Raw genomic sequence first — 21,807 nt, 5'->3', positions numbered from 1 at the left:
CACCAAAGCATGGGTCAGTATTGCATGTGATTCTTCCTGGGGATCGGCACACAGCTGCCAAGAAAATATTTCAGCTCGGGATTTCCATCCTACAGAGTAGATCCAGGGGGACTAGTAGGAATAGGGATTTGTCTGGTACTTACAAATATTCACAGGGCCTCCACCATCTACGCACAACCTTAGGGGGATGGGGAAAATGGAGATATGAAAAACCAAAGTCCCTGTAACTGGCCAATAATTGGGAGGTTTGGGGATTTGGGAAGCTGCCGGCAGGCCAGGCAAGTGCTTTGGACCTACCATGACTCGACTGCTCAGCTCATGCCTGTGAGGAAGTTTTCCTGAGCCTGGTGTCATGCCCGAGCAGGGAAGGGGTTTTGCTTTGGCTCTGTGTGTGAACAAGTTCTGGCCAAGGGCTTTCCCTCTGTCCCCTCAATTAGCTTGCATGTGAATAGGTACCCAGTCATTTTGGCTGGGGTGGCAAAGGTGGCCAGGCACGACTGTGGCTGAGCCTTTGGCTTGATAAGACCTGAGGCTACACAGGACATCATCTTTATTCACGCACAGTCTTCTATTTGGGGGAAAACCTACGTGCCTGAGTGCATTAGGAGCTTTTGACTTTGTAAGGCATTTGGGTCCATAAATGCTGGAGAGTGCTTTGGAAGTGTCACTCCCTAGGACATTGGGTCTCAGTGGGATTTACTGCAATTACAGAGGTGATGGCTCATCAGGCAGACTGTGAAAGGTGGTTGTGGGGTTAGATGTGTTACTATTTCTTCCTTGCAAGCATCCTGCAGGGTTGTACCAGCGCCCACCTGCTCTCCCCTCCATCCAGCAGCTTCCTGTAGGTCACGGTCTCGATGTCCAGGGCCAGCTTGACGTTCATGAACTCCTGGTACTCACGGGCTATGTCCTGTCTCGCCTTCTGCAGGGATACCTCCAGCTCGGAGAGTTTGCACTTTGCATCCTTGACAACCACTTCCCCGTGCTCCTCAGCTTCAGCAATGGCTCCTTCCAGTTTGCATCTCTGCAGGTAGGAGACTTTCTTATTTGCACGTGCTTGGAGTAGTTCAGAGCTCTTGAATCTGCCTGTCTGTGTATTCATCCACCTGCACTTTGCTATATTTTCGGACTCTATAGGTAAACCTCTAACTCTAGGACAGTTCTCTCTGCCTAGCTGAGACTTTGGTGTACGTGTTGTCTTCTCACTGCAGGTCTCTAGTGATGGTAGTTCAGTTATTAGTTGTAATAGACCATTTTACTCTGGACTACAGGCAAGTCTTGGAGTTGAGCAGCTGACACGTATTTCATCAAAACTGGCTTTATTGCTTCCTTGCTCTAGCAGAGGAGTTTTGGAAAGCCACAACCTGGGAATTGCGATTGACACATTATTGCCCCTGAGTCATCCTTACCTGGGCTTTGGTGTTTTCACGTTCCCCAGTCAGTCTCTGAATCACCCGATTCAGCTCCACAGTTTCATTCTTTGTGTTACGCAAGCTGTCATGTTTGCCAGTGGTTTCTCTCGGTTCCTCTTACTGAGGAGAGAGAAAACACGATGAAAATAAATACCAGAGTGAGGAGATGAGTCAGTAATTAAACCTACTATGTGATTCTGGGGCCGCAGTCCCAGATCTTGAGCTTTAAGGCAAAAACCTTTGTCACTGAGGGACACGAATGACTCATTTACACAGCAGCGGCTCTGTGTGTGAAGACATTAACAGAGGATGTATCACACATAGGGAGAACACAGCAGGTGGCTAAAAAAGCAGACCTTTAAAAAGCCTGTTCAACCCAAATGAGGAAATCTGAAGGAGCAGAGCCCGTAGCAGAAGTGGGGCATAACTACTTTTGTGAGTGTCCATCATGACTCACCTTGCTGTAGTACCAGGACTCTGCATCAGCCCGGCTTCTTTTGGCAATGTCGTCATACTGAGCTTTGACATCAGCAGTGATGTCATCCATGTCCAGGCTTCAGCTGTTGTCCATTTGCACAATAACAGAGATGTCTGAAATGGATGCTTGGAGCTGAGTGATTTCCTAGGGGCAGCAGCAGGATTATCAGCTGTCTGCTCTGGAGGCGTTTTCCCTGCGGATCTCCATGGCCTGGAGATCCACGTACCAGGACTTCAGGCTCACTGCGAAAAACCCAAAGAGGGATTTTCTGGTTTAATCTCTCTGGCTTCTACTTTCACCATCAAGTTGAAACAGATGCCTTAGGATCTTGCCCGTGCAGTGCAAGAATAACACCTTTGAAATCCGGAGCAATCAATTGATGTGCACATGAAACACCAAAAATCTCTGTGATCTGTAGTGATGGGTTGTGGGAGCCTAACTCCACAGACCCCCTAAAGAGGCATGGGGTGGAGGAAAAGGGAGCGGAAAGGGAAAAGCCGTTACCACTTTATACAGGCTCCTCAGGCAGTTGATCTCTTGGATGAGGGACTCCACCTTCGCTTCCAGCTCAGCTTTGTTCACATAGGCACAATTCGCGTCCTGAAGTGCGTCAAGGGTTTATGAAATGAAAGCGCTAACTGCTTAATGTCAGCAAGTGATGAGATTACAAACTCTTAGGGCTGCTTTTTTCAAGGACACAAATTTTACCATGCTATTAAATTGTTTTGCTCTCTTATCCTCTTAGGCAGAAGACAAAAAATCACTAGACACAAAGATGAGAAGGAAACATTTTGACCAGCTGGGGTATACAAACATCCCAAATGAACAAGCTCAGCAAAAACTGACCCACTTAAGGTGGGATTCAACTCCTTTTAATTAAATCTTCCCAAAAGTTGGCCTTTAGGTCCCTCTAGAGTCTCTGGAGAGTGAGAGGCAGTCTCACCCTCTCTTTCCGGCAATATTGGCTGCTGTTCATACTAAAAGCCCGGAATAAGTATTTGAGTTGGTTTGAAATGCTCTTACCTTTTTGGGCATAGCAAACTCATTCTCTGCACATGTTTGCCAGTGGGTTTCGTCTTCATACCTGCAAGGAGAAGAAAAAAGATCACTCTGCTCCTCTTTATTCAGCTTAAGCAAGAATATGAATCTAATCGTCCTCTACCACCTCCAAATGCTCAACCTCAGCATGGAAACCAACTGCTGATACAAGTCATACACATGTACATCTGGAGGAGATCTTGCATCTTGTGCAGCCTTTGACATCCAAAAATTAGATGAGATCAGTTCTAGCCCTAGTTTTGGAGCTTTTATCTTTTTTTAAACTTACTTTTTCTTGTAATCTTCCATGATACCCTGCATGGTGCTCAGTTCTGTTTCCAGCTTGGCTCTGTCGCTTCCCAGAACATGCAGCTGCCTCTTCAAGTTGCCAATATAGGTTTCAAACATTGGCTCGACGTTGCTCCTGTAACACTTTGGTTCCTGTAGAAATCCGTGTTTGGTCTCCAGCACCTTGTTCTGTTGCTCCAGGAACTCAACTTGAAACCCAGAAGTAAAGCATTCAAAGTATAGTGATTTGGTATACTGGTGACACAGAAGTGAACAATTACAGTCCCAGAATCGGCAAATTGAGAGACAAAATCTGTGAGTTATTCAGGATAGTATCAGGTGAGTGGAGAAGGCATGCATTTAAAATCTGTCAAACAGCGTCTTCTCGTAAGAAGGTTCTTCAGAAAAATGTCTTGGTTGTTATTATGCAAAAAGCACCGAGTTAGACTCAGCACCAAAGTAGAGTGGGGTAAGTCAGAGGTAATTCTGCTGAAGTTAGGGTTCAAGTGATAGAAAAATGGGGCATTAGAGAATCAGCTTCTCTGCATGTAATAGCAAAGCTTGATTGTCCTTTGCAATAAGACTGCTTTACACCACTCTTGGAGCATGAAAATACCTTCTTGCCCCCACTGAAGGCTCCTTTTTACTCTACGGTGGTGCGAAATGTCCTCCTCATAAAACCCAAACAGGTCCTTACTGCAAAGTCAGGCTGTGAGTCTTGGCTGCTGTTGCTAGTAAGCAGTTTGGCAAATGCTTTCCTTGTCTCAGATGTGCCGTCTGGCAACTTGTTACAGCTCTGCAGCTGCAGTGCCCGTTGAGCCAGACATCTCTTCTCTTGCCTTGTCAATGAAAAATGCAAATTTGTTATTGAGGGTCTTGATCTGCTCCTTTTCCTGGTACTTCACAGACTGAAGGTTTGGGTCCATCTCCAGCTTGAGCAGCCGGAGCAGATGCTCATTGACCGTGACCTTGGCAATGGGTGTGCAGACCCCCAGGGCTCCACCGACCCTGCAACCAAAGCCAGCACCTCCATAGCCCGACCCCATGCGTGAGGGGCTGTAGCCATATCGCAGTAGGTGACAGCCACTGATCGCTAGCTTGGGCTTGCAGCCTGCATTGCCACCAAGGCTTCTGCTGCCAAAGCATCCCAGCCTGGGGTACCCCACACCACCACCTCCCCGGCACGAGACGGTGCTGACAGTTTATCTCTTCACACTTCTCGGGATCACAGCAGAGCAAGAGCTGAAACTCCTCATGCCCCCAACTCCAGAGCAGACATAGTAGGATTGGCAAGATGTTGAGACCAGCTCAAAGGGGAATGAAGGCAGAGGGAGAAGCTGAATGCAGGAGCAGGAGGCAAGGCACATGAGTTAACCTGGCTGGAAACCCTCTGCAATGAGAAGCAGAGCTTTTACCTTTTTATGTCCCAGGAAAACAGGCTTTGGCTGCACAACCAGCCCCCAAAGACCATTTTTAAAGATGTTTATGAGCTTAGGTTGTTTGGTAATATCCCACTCGTCTCTTTTGCTGGATAGTGACCTGAGCTGCTTTTAAGCGCACACCTATCATTGAGTTATAGGCTGCATTTCTAATTTGAATAGAAGGGAATCCCTGGTCCCATAAAAACTGCATTAGCAAACCTCCCTTTTTTTATAGTAAGCATGAAAGAGAGAAGCAGAACCAATCTTTTGATGTTTGCAGGGCACTGGGAGCAAGGGAAGAAGCGTTGCTTTGTTTTACATGTGGGAAAAGAAGAATCTGAGTTAAACCCTTGGGAGTACTCTAGGGATCTAAACACTGGGGCTGATTTGGTTTGGTATTACATTAGCCTTTACCCAGAGTTGCTCGTTTTGTTAGCCTAATTCTATAATTTACTCCTTTCTTTCTTTCGTTTCACCTCTAATTTTGTTGGCCTCGAGAACAATCTTTTAATTCCCTCGGGCCTGGAGGTGGACCTGTGCAAGCATACTTCTTGGTGCTAGGGCTCTGCTGGTCTGTAACTACAAGGAGAAAACAGGTACAGCAAAGGGGAGTGTGAGAGCAGGAGAAAGCGGTGAAAGATTTTCCAGCTCAGACCTTTGCACCAGCCAGGAAAATACCAAAAGCAAAAGTTGAATAGATCGAGGTGATCTCTCAAGCTACCTCCACTGAATGCCCTGAAGAGGGAGTCTGTTGTTTTCCCTAGTTTTGGGGGGAGCGTGACTGACACCGGGCAGATATATTGACACCTCTCGTCTTATTGCTTGCAGAAGTGTGCTCCATGGGGAATAGCTTTCAGGAGAACTGGGCTTGGTCATTCTTTTCTGGTGAAATTGTTTGGCAAATCCCTGTGAATGTAAGTTTGGACTATATATATTTATTTATTTATTTTTCAGGAGAGGAGGTGGGTTCAGAGTGACAAAGATGCAGGAAAGGCAGATAAGTCTTTCCTAGAAAATGAAATAGGTGATTTTCAGTCCCATCTTTGCTGCTGAAATATCAAAAGGGCTGTGTGCCGTGGGTGGGAACCCTCTTAATTCTTTTGCCTCCAGTGGGATAACACTGAGGGCTTAGCTCTGAAAATCTCAGCCTTTTCTAAAGGTGCATTTGCTTTTATGTGATTTTCTTGGCATTCACCATGGCCTGAGAACATGTTCTGCTCCATGGAGAGGATCAGAGAGAAGTTCATGCACGCAAGCCTGAAAGCTGGCCTGCCTCATTTAGCCGCGCAACATTTTAGGGTAAAGCTGTGTGGGAGTTGTATGTGCTAAGCACTTTTTGGGACTCAGCCTAAAAGGAGTTCAGAGAGCTCAGCATCTTTCATGATTGGGCCCTGGATGCTGGAGAACAGCTGCTACATGTGATAGTTGGCATCTTCCGTGAAATGGAAGAAGTCATGTTGGCTTCTTTTCTCACTTTCTCTCTCTTGGGTTTTTAATTACAGACCTGAGCAGAGCTCAGTACCGCCAGCTTGTCTGAGCCAGCCCGGCTTCGATCTGCTGACCCAAGAGAAACCTCAGCTCGGGAGCATCTCACTGCCCTGGGATCGCATCCTTGTTTAGCACTTGGTCTGGTGGCTCTGTTGGTCGCTCCGGAGGGGGGATGGAGATAAATCCCTCCTGTTTTCCCTGCACAAGCTGCAGGTCTGGAACAAGCCTTTCCAGAAGTTTAGCTCTGATGTGTGGGATCCATCTTTCCTGACTTTAAAACACCTTTCGGAGTGCTCCTGCAATGCAGACATCTTCAGCCAACTGCCTAGAGCGCTTTCAGTCCCGCAGAGGGAGGGAGGTGTAACTGGGGAACAAATCGTCTGACCCAAAATTGTCTGTTTCGGTCCATTGACTGGCTCGGATGTAGGCGTTTACGGCCAGGTGAAACCAGCCCCACCTTCTGGTCTTGCACTGTTGGCTGTGCAACTTGGAAAACCTCCCAAAATGCTTGGGTATTGCCGCTCTGTGACCCTTGTCTCCAACACACTTAATGTTCCCCTCCTCTCTGGGACTGAGATGAGGAGGAGATGGGAAGGCTCTGAGTGACAGCAAGTGCCTATGGCAAATCTTCTAAACCTTATTCTAAAATTACACTTAGGTGAATTTCGTAATGGCACAGAAAACCCACATTGCTCATGGTAAGTTTGATTGCAGTTTATTGAAGAAATTTCATAAAACTCATACAGTTCAACAGGAGCAGAAGATGAGAGGAAATGCGCTAGTTACATTTAGGCACATAATTCTCCGACCGTCTTCTTTGCCTCCCTCCCCCTTCTATAAAAAGAGAAGAAGAGAAAAAAAGCTGAGAACAAAGGCACTAAACCAGAGATGTTTTTCCAGGTTATGTAAAATTTATGTTACCAAAGCCTGCTGTTCCTCCTTTTTGTTTTTCTTGTATTTTTAACCCCTGTCTCTACTTTAAGCTGACTCTGGCTGGTGGAAAGGAGAATGGTTTGCTGCTGAGACAAGGTCTAGCAACCTGTAGGTTATGTGGTCTTTTGGCTTAAATTATACGTACTGGGTGGGTCAGGTATTAGACATTATAAAGAGCCAACCCCTTTCACCTATGGAAAATGAAGGCTGCGTTTTTGGATGTAGGTAGAGCTAGAGAGCCCTGGAGTGAAATGACAGCAATGCAAGAGGAATTGGGAAACAGAGCAACTGCCTCTGTACTGAAAGATGCTTCGTTTTCAATTCTTCAAGCCTTTGGGGAGAGCAAGCCCAGCAGTGGGGAGCAGGGTTGATTAGGAGGGAGCACAAGAGACTGGTCCCAACACACCTCCTGGTTTCTGTCATAAGTGGGTGAAGGGACATGTTCTACTTTCATGTACACTGGTGTAAATCTAAGTCCTGCATCTACTCTGGATTTGCACCAGGGCACTGGAGCAAAAGGGAGCCCTGGGAAGCTGCAAGCTGAGCTCTAACGATGGCACCCATTAATGGGAAGGCTGATTACTCATTGACAAGCAGCGTTGGGCTTCTGGTCAGCTGGGTGAGGCTTTATGCAGAGGAATTAATTGGACTTGGAGAGGCATCTTTCCCCAGCCAATAAGCAGCACTGGGAATGTGTTTTCCCCTAATGGGAAAGTGATAAGCGTCGCTCTTTGGGTGGCGTTCATAGGCCTTGTGCTGGCAGCAGGAGGTGGTGCTCAACCTCTTCTGCTCCGAGTGAGCTGGGTGCCGCCGCGGCTTAACTCCGAGAGCTCTTCTTGGTGGTGCTTTTGGATACAAACCTCATGCTTGAGCTGCGTCCGGCGCCAGAGCTGAATCCCCCTGCCAGGCAGCTCCCGCTGCTGGAGCTGGCACCGCTTCCCCCCATGCTGAGCCTGTTGCTGAAGCCTGACTCCAGCCCCAGCGTGTTCCCACCTCCGTAGCTGCTCCTGGATGAGACCGCAGCTGTGATGGGAAACCATGGGCAGAGGGTTAGTTTGTTTGGAATAGTAAGAAGGAATTTCAACCTTTAGTTTCACACATTCATGGTTTTTCTTGGACAGTCTACCACTGCCTGTATTTCACACATCTTATTCTCTGGCTTTTCTTCCTGTCCTGTAGGAGAGCTGGCCTTAGACATCTGAGTCTCCTAGGGACAATCTCAATGTATGAAACCTTTCAAGTTCAGAGCTGGTCAAAGAAAAGATGTATTGGGCTCTTTGGCCTCCCCAGTCCCGCAGAGCACTGCAAAACCCTAAGTATACTCCATTTTTGTGCTGGTAACTATTAGCTGCATAGCTCATTTTCGTTGTCTTATCCTCAGTTCCAGGTACATTTAAGGAATAACTCAATGGATACTCAATCTATTGCTTACAAGCCAGATATTACTTACAAATATTCACTGCATCAAAGCCTTCTCCAGCCAGCCTGGAAGAAAGAGGACAGAGAAGTAAGGGCTTGTTATTTAGGACAATTTCAAGCAACAGTTTGGCACCAGGGACACTGGATAACAGAATGGTCTGATGATGAGCGTCCGATAGGAATTGAAATAACACCTGTAACTGCGTAGGATAGGAGTGTGTTTTCTCTGCAAGTTTTTGTGGCCCTTCCCTCTCTTGTTGCAAGGCAAATGTGAAAACATCTATGGGTTTGGACATTATTTAGTTTGCAGGGGGAGCCACCCACCTGCTCTCCTCTCCCTCCAGCAGCTTCCTGTAGGTCGCAATCTCAATGTCCAGGGCCAGCTTGACGTTCATGAGCTCCTGGTACTCGCGGAGCTGCCGGGCCAGGTCTGCCTTGGCTTTCTGCAGGGCATCTTCCAGGGCAGCCAGTTTTGCCCTGGCATCCTTGATGGCCATCTCCCCGCACTGCTCAGCATCTGCGATGGCCGTCTGCAAACTGGCGCACTGCAAGAAGTGGAAATGGGTTTGGACCCTGATTTCCAGGCGTCCTTGCAAGGGTACAGTAAGGTAGTGGAGATGGAGGTGCCCCCATGTTTGGAGGGGTCCTGTGTGCCATACCTGTTTCTTTACGCTATCAATTTCCGAGTGGAGCCGCTGGATCATGCGGTTCACCTCTTGGAGTTGTGGAGGTCGTCCCCGTGCCGGCCAGCTGTGAGCTGCAGCTCCTCATACTGAGATGGGCAGGGAGATGAGACACCAGGGCACAGTCAGATCTGGGCAGGAGCTTGAACTCATTGGTAGAGATTGATCCTGCTCTGATCCTCTCTTGACCGGGTCTTCTGTCTCTTTCTGTACTCAATCCAAGCTCTTCCTCATGAGCTTTAGCATATTTTCTTCTTCCCTCTATCTCCTTATGCTCCTCTATCTCTCGTTGTTAAAATGGCACTTTCACATGTCCAAGAAACTAAATGAAATCCTGTCCAAACGGACTTGATTTTACACCCTACTCCCCTGTCCTCTCTGCTTGCACTCTCCACTACAAAATAACCTTTGGGAAATGCTAAACAAAAGTTTTCCTAGCTCACTTGGTTAATTTTCACATCCTCACCTTGCTCTGGTACCAGGACTCGGCCTCTGCCCGGCTCCGGTTAGCGATGTCCTCGTACTGCGCTTTGACCTCTGCAATGATGCTGTTCAGGTCCAGGTTTCGGTTGTTGTCCATGGATAGGACCACAGAGGTGTCGGAGATCTGGGTCTGCATCTGAGACAGCTCCTGTAAGTCAAACAAATTCGTTCTCAGTTCCAAATGTTTCACTGTTGTGCTTGTCCCAGAGATGATGTGTGGTAGAGGGGTAGGAATGGGGAGGAACTGCAGCTCTGAACAGCGCTCTCAGGCTGGTTCGATCCTGTTGGTACCAGGAAAATGGGGAAACAGCAGAACTGGGAAATTTGGGAGATTCTTACTGCTTCGTAGAGGGCTCGCAGGAAGTTTATCTCATCTGTCAGTGCATCCACCTTGGTCCGCAGGTCCACCTTGTTCATGTAGGCAGCATCCGCATCCTGGAACCGCGACGACAGATATTTTGGACAATGCTTGAAATAGTGGAAGTTTCTTATTGTGTCTCCTGCAGGTGGGACCAGGGGGGCTGTGGAGGGTGGGATTGGATACAGAAAGGCTGCAGGAGTGGCAGAGTATCTAGTGGAGTGACTACAAGGTATGGATGACCCAGATCTGATCTGGTACCTGGGGGACCAGGACTCACCTGAATTTTGGATGAGGGGCCTGAAACAAGAACGAGCTATTGCCAAGGACTGACACACTGGCACAACTGGGTGTTTCTGCTTCAAGGAGGGATGACTACATGTTTGCTAAGTGCTTTGCCCAGCTTGGCACTGCCGGATAAAAAGGATTATTTGCATTCAAATGCCTTTTGCCTTTAAAAAGTGTGTCCCTTCTTTGTTGTTTGTGCCTCACTTTCTTGAGCAAAACAAAGTCATTCTCTGCAGTCGTGCGCTTGTTGATCTCCTCTTCGTACCTGTTGGGAAGGGGAGTTGAGCATCCCTTTACAGCTTCCATACTGCAACCCACCCCGTCCACCATGGGCACATGCAAATCCCTCCTCCACGCATTCGTTGCAGGGTGCTTGTGGAGAGACTAAAGAGTCTGCTCCCAGGGGCATCTACCACCGATGCATAGATCTTTGGAGGAAACAACAAAAATAGCTACCTAACAATGCTGTGTCCTTGCTATGTCAGTGCATATATTATACGTAGCATTATTAGATATAGATATCTCACTGATTATGATAGAAAGACAGCACCCTTGGGCTAGGTGGTGGGAGGAGGCCATCTAGAAAAGCTGCAGGCCTTCATTAAAGGCACGTTTTATCCTCCCAGAAGTTTTTGCTGTGAATGGGAGCCTTGTACTCTCTAAATTTTCTCAGGCCGGGAGGGCTGGGTGGAGCCGTAGCTGAGCTCATTGCCGCCACACCTGGGTTAGTCAGAAGAGCCGGGATCTCTGACGCCATCTCCCACAGTGGCTTCAGGAGGGCTGGGGATGGCCGCGGAGGAGGGAGGGTGATGGCCTGGGCAAGGAAAGCCAAGATCTAGATCAGCAGCAGTGCGCAGTCCCACTCTTGGGAAGGGGTAAAAACCAGCAACAGCCATGGACTGATGCCCAGCTCAGATGACATGATTAAATGGGGGAGATGAAAGAGAGGAGTTCAAAGGAAGGAGTCTGTGCAGCTAATAAGACGTTAGCCTTTCACGACCCTTTCATGGGGGAAGATTTCTTCACATCAGGAATATCCAACCCTTAAAATCATTTCCATTAAGCAAAGTTCTAGCCTGCATATAGATTTGTGGGTCTCTAAGCTCTTAGCCACATAGAAGAGGAAAACTAATTTGGCATACGTCTAATTTCTAATTGCTGTACGGATTAGTATTTGACTAAGAAGAGCAAAGCATTAGGAAGAATACTTTGGGATCCACAAAGTTTAAAATAAATAAAGGTGAGAAGAACAAATTCCTAGGAAATGGGGACAGAAGCAGTGACGTCCTTTTGGTAGATGTAGGCATTGTTGCCACAATGCAAGATGATGGTAACCCTGCCCAGCAATGTGTATGATGTAATTGAGCGTTTGCCCAAAGATTCCCTGATCTCGAGCTGGAAGGAATGTTTGCCACTTTGTCAGATGCAGGCAGAGTATTAAAGCCTGAACACCTTCTATGATGTGACCTTTGGTTGTCAAAGGATTTCTTGTCTGAAGTCATGGCACACCCAAGGGTCTTTCCTCAGCTGAGCAATCTCTGTTGCTGCTTTGCTGCTCCAGACTGTGCTGATATTAGACATTCCTTTTCAAAATTTAACATTGCTTTCACCATGGACCTGTGACGACAGCAGAAGAAGGACACTCGCTGACCCAGTTAATCAATAGCAGTATTGTGCTTACAGCTGGGATTCATCTCAGGTCAGCTACCTGGAACTTGGCTATTTTGGCTAAGCTCTGTTCTTTGGGGTTTCTTCTGTAGCTGATGGAGAAAGATATTTATCTCCGGAATGTCATTTGTCCCATCCTAAAATGAATTAAGGAAATCTGGATGGCTGATTTGTAGCAGACCCTCATGTCTTACATGGCCAAACTGACACAGGACAGATTTTTTTTCCTCTGTTAAATGTTTCTTTTCTGAAGGCACAGAGAACCATGAAAAAGAAGTCTCAAAGTAGACCATGGATGATGATTTCTCTTCCCCAAGGCAGTCGCTTCTGTTCTGATGCTACTTTTGGGCTAGAGGCTCTGTTGGTAAAGGTGGCAGAAAGTGTCAGACACATGATCTCCCAAGAAAGGGAGAGCAGAGGGTTTTTGGCAGAATGTGCGTGTCCTTGTTTTGAATTGCAGCCTGCGCCTAGCTCTCATCTCTCGTTTTTCTGGTTCCAGATTGACAATTTAAGCTCCTTACTTATTCACATCCATTAAGCAGTGTATCCCTCGTGGGCATGGTAGCAGACACTAACGCTTGATAGATGTTTTTCCAAAGTGCAAGGAGTGGATGAGAGAGGGAACACCTTCTCCTAACAGCCTAAAGAGTTAATGAGCTGAGCTGAAACCCTCGCCCAAGATTTCAGTGACTTTCCATGGGGGGGAAGCTAACTCCTGACTTTCAGAAGTGCTAAAACTATCCAATACATTGATATTAAGGGACATTATAATAATTAAAAAAAAAAAAGAAAAAAAAAGAAAAACACTTAAGCACACACTTAAAATTAATCTTTCTTTTTAGATTTCTCTCCTGGAAAGGAACCCACGTCAGTAAGAAATGTGAGTGTTCAGAGTGCTCAATAGTCTTGTTAAGATTCAGGTTTCATCCTGGTCTGTATTAAAATGACTACACGGGAGCTGAATGAAACCATTTGGAAAGCTTAAGCTCTGGACAGACTAAGCTTTTGCGAAGCTGCTCCTGAACTCCTGTGGATGTCTGACCATCTGAGCCTTTTGCAACATTTCAAAAGTTCACCTGTCCCTGCAAAAAAAATGCATGTCTTGCAATGGGTAGAGTGCTGCTGCTGACATTTATACAGTAGCTAAGGTGAGGGGAACTGAGTCACTTTAGTCCTTTCTGAGGTCTCACAGTTTTGGGGTTGCCTTGGGTCTTTTAACTCATCCAGGAAGAAGATAGAGTGAAGAAAAACTGGACAGGTTTCTTTCTCTGTGTGTGTTGCTTACTTGATCTTGAAGTCTTCAACAGCATCCTGCATAGCCTTCAGCTGTGAGCTGAGCTGCAGCCTGTCCCCTCCTAGAGCCTCGAGCTGTCTCCTCATGTTACTGATGTACGTGTCAAACATAGGTTCAAGGTTATTTTTCACAATTTTTTGGTCTTTCAAGAGGCTCCGTTTGGTCTCCAGCACTTTATTTTGTTGCTCCAGGAACCGCACCTGAAACCCACCAGAACAATTTAAATCATTTGGGGTCATCAACTCAAAACCTGCCTCACTTTTCATGAGATGGGGGCTTTGATGTGAGGGAGTTTTTGTTTTTCTTTTGTGTAATTTAAAGTGGGCTTTAGATGGGCATGTCATCAAAAGGTCATTGGTAGAAAGATCTGGAAACCAGGAGCAATATTCAACTGCAAAGAAACCTGGAAAAGTAATTTGCACCATATCCAGACTGACAAAATAAGCTGTATAGACAGTCTGGATATGGAGGTAACAAGCTGAACAAAATCCTTAAGGATTTAGAAGTAAATTTATAACGTTGAGAGCAATCCTGACCCTAGTCTACAGGCAATGACAAACATGCCAGGCTGGATGAAGTGGAACGTGTCTTACCTTGTCGATGAAGGAGGCAAATTTGTTGTTGAGGGATTTGATCTGGTCCTTCTCCTCCTGCCGCACTCTCTGCATGTTGGGGTCAATCTCCAAGTTAAGAGGTACCAAGAGGTGTTGGTTGACCATGACCTCTCGAATACCTCCAGGGCCACATCCTCATCTGAACCCAAACCCGGCTCCACCAGTTGTATATGCCAACCCGCCATGACCTGACCCATAACTGTATCCTGGTCTAGCAGAACAATACCTTCCACTCATGGAAATCCTCTTGCTTGCCCCTAGATTGTGAAGGCTCCTGCTGCCAAAACCACCGCTGATCTGTCCCACGCCTCCACCCCTGCTGCGGGACATGGACATGGAGCTGAAGCTGCTTCAGTTAACAGGCATAGTGGCAGAAGCAGTACTGAAACTCTTAGGGAGTCCTCCTGACCTAATGCCAACGGACTTCTGTGCAATCGTTTGCCGGTGGCGAGAGCAGAGGACAATGAGGTGAGATGGCAGATGAGTAGAAATCTTTGGGAGTTTGGATCAGGAGTCCCCTCTGCCTTTTATCCTTTTGGAGAGCTGGGCTTGTCCGCAGAGGACCGCAGCTCAGTTGACTGAGCTAATCGGTTTGCTATGCTGGCACGTGGCCACCTTTCCCAACCCGTTAATCACTAGACTCGCTAATGCAATGGGCTGGCAACCTTCAGGCTCATAAAACTAACCAAATTTTCTAACCTGTATTTTTCAGAGTGTGGATTACTGGTGGGGAAAGAAAAAATATTTACGTCCCCAAGTTCCTTTTGGGCTTGCTTTTAACTTGGTTAATGGTGTCAGTGCCCATTTAGTTTAAAGCTGATGGGACTGAAGTTACCACAAGAAGGAAGCTAGAGATGTTGAAAATGCCTGTTTGACATGCTTTGCTGAGGAGAAAACTGACTTTGCTCCCCGATTGCCAGCCGTCTTGGGGTAGCAGCAACCTGGCTGATCTAGGCAAGAAGTTAGATGTCTTGGTGTGCACTCCTCATCTTTGCAGGCAACACTTCGTCTGCACAGAGGTACTGCTGGTAAAGACGGTAATTTGGGAGGCACCTGTGCCTTTCTGTTGGTTACAAAGGGAGCCTGGATGCTTTGCTTAGCCAAAATGCTGAGTGATGAGATAGCTAAAAGTACATGGTCCCCCAGCGAGAAAACAGCCTGACTTGTGAAAGTCCAGGTCATCAGATGGCTATTTGATGCTAGACAGTGTTTAAATAACAAACCAAATACCAGTTCTGCTGGGGTCAGTGGAAATATGATCCAGAGATGCCAGAGAAAGATGGGCAGGTGTTGAAGAGGACAAACCATTTCCTTTCCAGTAGTGTGTCATTGTGCTTAGATCTAGAGGATTAATGAAAAGCTGGGGTTTATTATATCGCCTTCTCTTTAGGCTAGGAGTCAGCATGCACTTAATGTGCATCACGTTTACCTCTAGTGCTTTAGTCACTCGGCAGGGTTGTGTCAGAGACTGAACCAGCACAATCTGCTGTGGTAATCTCAGCACTTTTTTTTTTTTCCTTAATATGAGCTTTGGTGCTTTTGTAGTTTGTCCCTTGCTACTGCTGTTCAGGAGATCAGAGAAGGGGAATTAAACCTTCCTTACCCTCAGGGTCTTTAACTGTCTCACAGCCTATGTCTGGGGACATTATCCTTCCCAAAGAGGGTGAGTTTGGGGATTTAATGGGTCTTTTCCTTTTCTAATTATGGCAATGGCAGTGACGGCATTTTATTAGCCCCTGCAGGTAGTGCATGTACAGAACAGCGTGAGCTGAAGTACTTGCTTTCTTGGGAAAAACTAGATTTATATCCCTACATGACTCATCACATAAAACCTTGAGAGATTACAGGGGTTTGGGCGTGATCAAGGTGGCATGAAAATGCTGAGATGCTGTAATGTAGAAATTAATATAGAAGGATGTTTTCTCTAGTGCCTACTAGGAAGAGTAGATATTTTCCCATCCTGTGGAAGATATTGATACTAAAAAACTTTGCTCACACAAATGGGAATGGAGCATCCAACTGCTCTATTCCTGTTGGGTATAAGAGGTGTCCATGGAGTTGCAGTGAGCGCAGAGGAAGGAAAGGTCTCAATTCTTGTGTGTATGACTTTTGTTTACCTTCAGCTCTACTCTGCTATGTCAACCACTCCTTTCCCCAAGGTCCTATAAAGTAATTGGAATTAAAAGGAGGATGCGACAGAATTAATTCCATGTGCCTTTTATTAGACAAACACTGGGAGATGAGGATTTCAGAGAGTGAAAGAACAAACAGGAGCATGGCATGTTTTATATAAATAAGGACAGACAACTTTGACTTCCAAATCTTTTGCAAGTAACAGGGTAAGGATTGCACACAATATGAGGGGAAACTTGGCACACACTTGCTAACAGTGCTGCTGTCTGACTTTAATAGCATCTCTTGGTTGAAGAGGTGGTGGAGACATACTTCATGCTGGAGCCGCTTCCACCAACCACGCATGACCCGGCTGTGCCTTGTCCGCTTCCAGAGCTGAAGCCCATTCCTCCAGCACAGACCCCACCTCCAACACCACTGCTGCCTCCGAAGCTGAGACAGTTTCCACTTCCATATCCCGTTCCTACAGCGGTTCTGGTCACAGCTGCAAGAGGAAAACACCTTCTTTAAAGGCATCCACAAACAGTGGGCTCTGAGTGGCAGGGAGACAAATGTAAAAGTTGCCAAACTACCTTTAAAAGTTACTTACAGATATTCACTGCGCTGGCACCTTCTCCAGAGAGCCTGTTAGGGAGCAAAATGAGCCAGTAAGAATTCAAGGGGAACCCATGAATGGGAGCTGGTTGAAAAGGCAGGAGAATTTCCTTGGAATATTTTTGGTGGAAGTTGGAAAGTTTGCGTGAAAGGCTACCATCTTCCCAAACAGTTCATCTTCATGGGCAATTGCTTGCCTTTAAACAGGCTTCAGGTCTTCTGAATGTGGGAAGTCTAAACCTGACAAGGGTCTGCGACTCCATTGCACCTCTGGAAATTGGGGTATAAAATTGCACCCACCTGCACTCCTCGCCCTCCAGCAGCTTCCTGTAGGTCGCGATCTCGATGTCCAGGGCCAGCTTGACGTTCATGAGCTCCTGGTACTCGCGGAGCTGCCGGGCAAGGTCTGTCTTGGCCTTCTGCAGGGCTGTCTCCAGCTCGGCCAGTTTTGTCCTGGCATCCTTGAGGGCTATCTCCCCGCGCTGCTCGGCATCCGCAATGGCTGTCTGCAAACTGGCACACTGTGGAGGAAAAACAGTGGTTGCATTCCTTATCTAGAGCATAGACCAGTTCTCTGTACCCTGAGGTCGTGATGCCTGGTCTAGATGCGGAAGACTTTGGGTTAACTTCTACAGGTGTGATCTTAATGATCATTGAATTGATCCATGTTCTGAGCCAGGTTACAACCTGGATTTATTCTAACTCCACACCTCTTAACATCTCCTTAGGTTTACTAATAATACTAACATGAAGTTACTCTTAGTGACGTTACTGCACTGAGATAGATGCTGTCATATTCATTGCTGATCCAGCAGAACTCACTGAGATGCATTTATTTTTATTCCCCAGAGCTGGCTGGACAACCAAGAGGTCAGCCCACAGCAAGAGTTAAGTCTTACGCATTTATGCTGCCCTTTACCTGTTTCTTCACGCTGTCGATTTCAGACCGCAGCCGCTGGACGTGGCGGTTGAGCTCAGAGATCTCCTGCTTGGTGTTACGGAGGTCGTCCCCGTGCCTGCCTGCCGTAGCCTGCAGCTCTTCGTACTGTCACAGAGAGAGGAACAACCAGTCAAGGTAAAATATATTGGGTTTAGAGCCAAGCAGAATGTGGGTATGTGGGTGTTTGCACTCAGAAGTATGCGTATGTTCTCAATCCCAGATTAGCACTTCCAAACTTTATAGGATTATTAAATGTGAAGACATCCTGTGTTATAAAAATCACAGTGGGACCCACCTCCCCGTGGGGATTTGGGGGAGGGAGTGTGGTTTTCCCATTGCAGAAGCCTTCCTAGGCACTCACCCTGGACTGGTACCAAGACTCGGCCTCCGCCCGGCTCCGGTTGGCAATGTCCTCGTACTGTGCTTTGACCTCTGCAATGATGCTGTCCATGTCCAGGCTGCGGTTGTTGTCCATGGTCAGGATGACAGAGGTGTCGGAGATCTGGGTCTGCATCTGAGACAGTTCCTGCAAAAGCAGCGGGTATTTCAGTGAGTCACAGGCGTGAGACACGAATGTTGCTCAGAGGGAGGAACCCCCCAAGTTAGAGGGTAGACCTGGGTGGACAAAGCGATTTTCCAAGACAGTTTCAGGCAGGGTTAAGACAGCAGGTGAAATGGAAGAAGCACGGAATTATTTAGTGCAACAGAGTGGAAAATAATCAGTCCTGAGCCTCTGAAGTGGGAAAGGAAGGCAAGGACATTGGAAACTGAGAGAAAGATGTAAATGCTGGTGCTTACGGCTTCATAGAGGGCTCTGAGGAAATCTATCTCCTCCATAAGGGAGTCCAGCCTGGCTTGCAGCTCTGTCTTGTTCATGTAGGCAGCATCCACCTCCTAGAAGAGGAAACACATCACAAAAATGAAGTGTCTTTCAGAGAAGCAGAGGAAAAGCTGGAGAACGTGTTTCTTGCTATGCTTGTGCAGGGCTGGGAGGCACAGCGTGCGTGCACCCACCTTCTTCAGGATCACAAATTCATTCTCGACAGCTGTGTGCTTGTTGATCTCCTCTTCGTATCTGCGGGATGGAAACGGAGGGTTGGTCTAGGCTTGCACAAAAGTTATTTCATATTTTCAGGACCAGCCTCTTATTTTTTTTTTGTATGTAGAATTTTGTACCTTGGTCTCTTAGCCCTATAATTTTTTGCCTGTGACTTTCAGCCGTGGGGAAGTGGGGCTGAGTATGTCTCATATTAAACTTAACCTGGGCCTTACTCAGAAGATTGTATCAGCAAAAAGGCCTTCTTTCCTTATTTGCTTGCACGGATGCAACAGAGGGCTGGCATCTGTCGCAGCCCACCCTGCTCTCCAGGCAGACCACAAATGGATAGACTTACTTGTTCTTGAAGTCCTCAGCAAGGCTTTGCACCTTGCTCAGCTCCCCTCCCAAGTTCTCCTTGTCTGTCAGCAAGCTGTTCAGCTGTCTCCTGAGGTTGTTGATGTAGGTCTCGAAGAGGGGCTCAATGTTGTTTCTGACTGTTTTGTTCCCCTGTTCCTGCAGAAGAGCCCACTTGGTCTCCAGGACCTTGTTTTGTTGTTCAAGGAATCGGACCTGGGTAGAGAAAGGAGACGTTTCAGAAACAGTGATTTTAGGGTGGTTTTCCTTAGAGAGGCAAGGTACAATCCTGCAAGGATTCGCTTGCTGAAAGGTGGGAGCTCTCAGCCCTTGGGGAACAGCTGACAATTTATGCAAGCAAGCAAGCATTGCACATCTGATGTTAACATTCCTGCTCTCTCTGCGAGCTCTGCTTCCTTACATCCTATATCACCATTTTCCCCGTTGGCTGGTCTCATCTCAGCATTAATGCAAGGGATGAATGGTCTCAAAGCTGAAACCCCTTGGGTTTTATTCCCAGGCTGCTGATGTTAGAAATGGCAGTACAAGAGCAGCAAAATTGCTGATAAAGATATAACTTGCCCTTGTTTGTGCTTCCCCACTGAAGAATCAACACAACATAACCAAGAAATCTTATGTCTCACCTTGTCAATGAAGGAGGCAAATTTATTGTTGAGGGTTTGAAGCTGATCCTTCTCATCCTTACGGATACTCTGGATGTTGGGGTCAATCTCCAGGTTGAGAGGTTTCAGAAGGCTCTGGTTGACTGAGACTTCATGGATGCCCCCAGCTGGGACAGCAGGGAATCCAGGGCCACCCATGCCACCACCAAACCCGAAAGCACCACCAACTGCACCACCAAAACCACAGGAGATCCCAGTGCCAGCACCAAAAACTGCAGGTCCGTAGAAGCCACCACCTCTTCCAGCTACAGAGATCCTATTGCATCCACCAAGACTGTAGAGGCTCCTGCTTCCAAAACCTCCAGTAAATCTTCCATGCCCAGCAGCGGTACTGCAGCTTCCACCTTGGGATGCAGAACGTAAGCAGAAGCTGGTGCTGCTGGCATTGGGGGTGAAGGCAGAAGCAGCACTGAAGCCGGTTTTGCTCTGGTTCCTTGCAGCGCACTGGCGAGACATAGCAGCTGATGTGAGCAGGGTGAGAGCGGTGGAAAGAATAAAGCAGGAAGGAAGTGGATGAAGGCAGGAAGGTGAAGTTGTGCTCCCCCAGGCTGGGACTGGCCCTTTTATACCCTTGCTAGCTGGGGATGGGTCTGGCATGGTGCTCATCTTACTGATTAACTGGACTCGGCACACCCAGCAGCAGAGAGGACAGTGAGTTCACCGTGAGCACAAGCACCTGTGAAGCACTCACAAAGTGCAGGAGTTGCATTTTTTTGTGACGGTCATGATCTGGCTGTCGAAATATCTGAGAAAACACTAACTACTGCCTGCTCAACTCTTGTTCACAGCCATCCCTTTCCCACTCCCTCCTTTCACCTCTGCAGTAGATGGTTCCCCATGTTGGGCAAGCGCTCGCTCATCTCTATTTCATGGATGAATCAATCCCTCTGTTGCGTAAAGGCACATTATTTCACGGTCCAGTGGTCCGGGGTCTGAGAAATCTGTTGTTGTGGGTCTGTGTTTTCCTGCTGCTGTGGTTTTGAGTAAACCCCAGCGGGGCATCAGCACCTCAGGCCCTGACTTGTCAGAAATTCTGGACTCTTGTTCTCATGCCCAAACAAGAGTCATTTAAACCAGAACTCATACAGAAGGGAGAAAGAGGTGATGGAGGGAAAGCCAGGGTGGTGATGGGGCGTTAGTGGAAGTCTTGGACCATCAGCTGTCAAAAACCAGCTGGGGAGTGGGAAGGACATGGAAGGTAATTTTATGAATGGTATTTTCAGACCTTTCCTTTTTGCGAAAAGTGTCGACGTTTCGTCCTGATTCAGACTGACAACAAATGATGAAATATCAGAATATGACCTGGGAGGGAGTTGCCGTCGTCTGTGACGACACAAAACCTGAGTTGGCGATTTCTCAGGGCTTCACTCTCACAGATTTTTGGGCTGTTTCCTGACTCATGGGGTGACCTTGTCTCTACACAATGTGAAGCCTGTTCCCAGGCTGCCCTCCCCTCGTCTGTTGTCTTCCCCCTCTGATATCTCTTACTCACAAGGAAATTCAGTGCTGGACTTACGACATTGTTCACAAACAACTCCCTTTACTCTTATTCTGCATAGCACCCAGGAAAAGTCAAACAGTGCATTTCTCTGGTGCAAGACACATGGTGTCTTGACTCGCCCTGTGCTTGCTGTGTGGTAGCACTGTAGGCATGGGCACTTATCCTAGAGCAGGCAAGATGCTTGAAAGTCACTCCCAGTGTCTTGTCTGGATGCCCGGGGATGGACATGCTTCTCTTGGCCCCTGCAGCCCTTTGGGTTTGCCAAGGTATGTCTCTCTTGTGGGTGCCCATGCCCAAGCTGAACACCTACTCATCAGAGGAGGTAGCAGCGCGCCTGCAGAGCATTGCTGGGAAGTCGTAGCTTTCCCCAGCCATTAAAAAGACACGTGCAGGCGCCGGGGTATGGAGCAGGCGTTCGCAGATGCATCTTTCAAGTGCGCGCTTGTGCTTGCCATTTCACACGTGGAGGCTGGGCAGTCAAGTGAGTTTGACCAGAAGGTCCCAGGAGGATAATTTGCAGTTGCCCGTCATCTCTTTTTGCCTTTCAGCCATGCTTTTTTTTTTTTTTTTCGTATTTTCCTCTCTATTCTTCTAATGTTTCCATTACACACCCTGGAACGAAGCTAAAATAACTGTTCTGAGAGTGTCTCAGCTACTGTGCATTACAACAAGCAGCAGTTTTTAAGACAGAGGAGCTT

At 47.3% G+C, this 21,807-nt stretch overlaps 2 protein-coding genes and 1 pseudogene across 2 annotated transcripts; all 3 read right to left on the bottom strand.

Moving 5' to 3' along the window:
* Nucleotides 1-111: 111 nt before the first annotated feature.
* Nucleotides 112-4,262, bottom strand: LOC127028366 (keratin, type II cytoskeletal cochleal-like; annotated as a pseudogene).
* Nucleotides 4,263-5,115: 853 nt separating this feature from the next.
* On the bottom strand, nucleotides 5,116-14,201 carry LOC127028364 (keratin, type II cytoskeletal cochleal-like). The gene is given in 11 exon segments (XM_050914069.1): nucleotides 5,116-5,216; nucleotides 8,509-8,543; nucleotides 8,802-9,022; nucleotides 9,137-9,195; nucleotides 9,198-9,249; nucleotides 9,627-9,791; nucleotides 9,983-10,078; nucleotides 10,494-10,554; nucleotides 13,243-13,451; nucleotides 13,845-13,984; nucleotides 14,054-14,201. Coding segments are annotated over 11 exon segments (1,287 nt in total).
* Nucleotides 14,202-16,270: 2,069 nt separating this feature from the next.
* Nucleotides 16,271-20,067, bottom strand: LOC127028381 (keratin, type II cytoskeletal 5-like). The gene is made up of 9 exons (XM_050914089.1): nucleotides 19,570-20,067; nucleotides 18,927-19,141; nucleotides 18,547-18,607; nucleotides 18,331-18,426; nucleotides 17,894-18,058; nucleotides 17,512-17,637; nucleotides 16,893-17,113; nucleotides 16,588-16,622; nucleotides 16,271-16,482 (listed from the first exon to the last, which is right to left on the bottom strand). The coding sequence occupies exons 1-9, from the start codon at nucleotides 20,062-20,064 to the stop codon at nucleotides 16,271-16,273; spliced, it is 1,626 nt and encodes a 541-aa protein (XP_050770046.1). The 5' UTR covers nucleotides 20,065-20,067.
* Between the last annotated feature and the right edge of the window lie 1,740 nt (nucleotides 20,068-21,807).

This window comes from Gymnogyps californianus, unplaced genomic scaffold (genome assembly GCF_018139145.2).
Source record: "Gymnogyps californianus isolate 813 unplaced genomic scaffold, ASM1813914v2 HiC_scaffold_32, whole genome shotgun sequence".
Taxonomy (NCBI): Eukaryota; Metazoa; Chordata; class Aves; order Accipitriformes; family Cathartidae; genus Gymnogyps; species Gymnogyps californianus.
The sequence above is the reverse complement of the archived record's forward strand: the minus strand, read 5'-3'. Positions and strand labels throughout refer to the sequence as shown.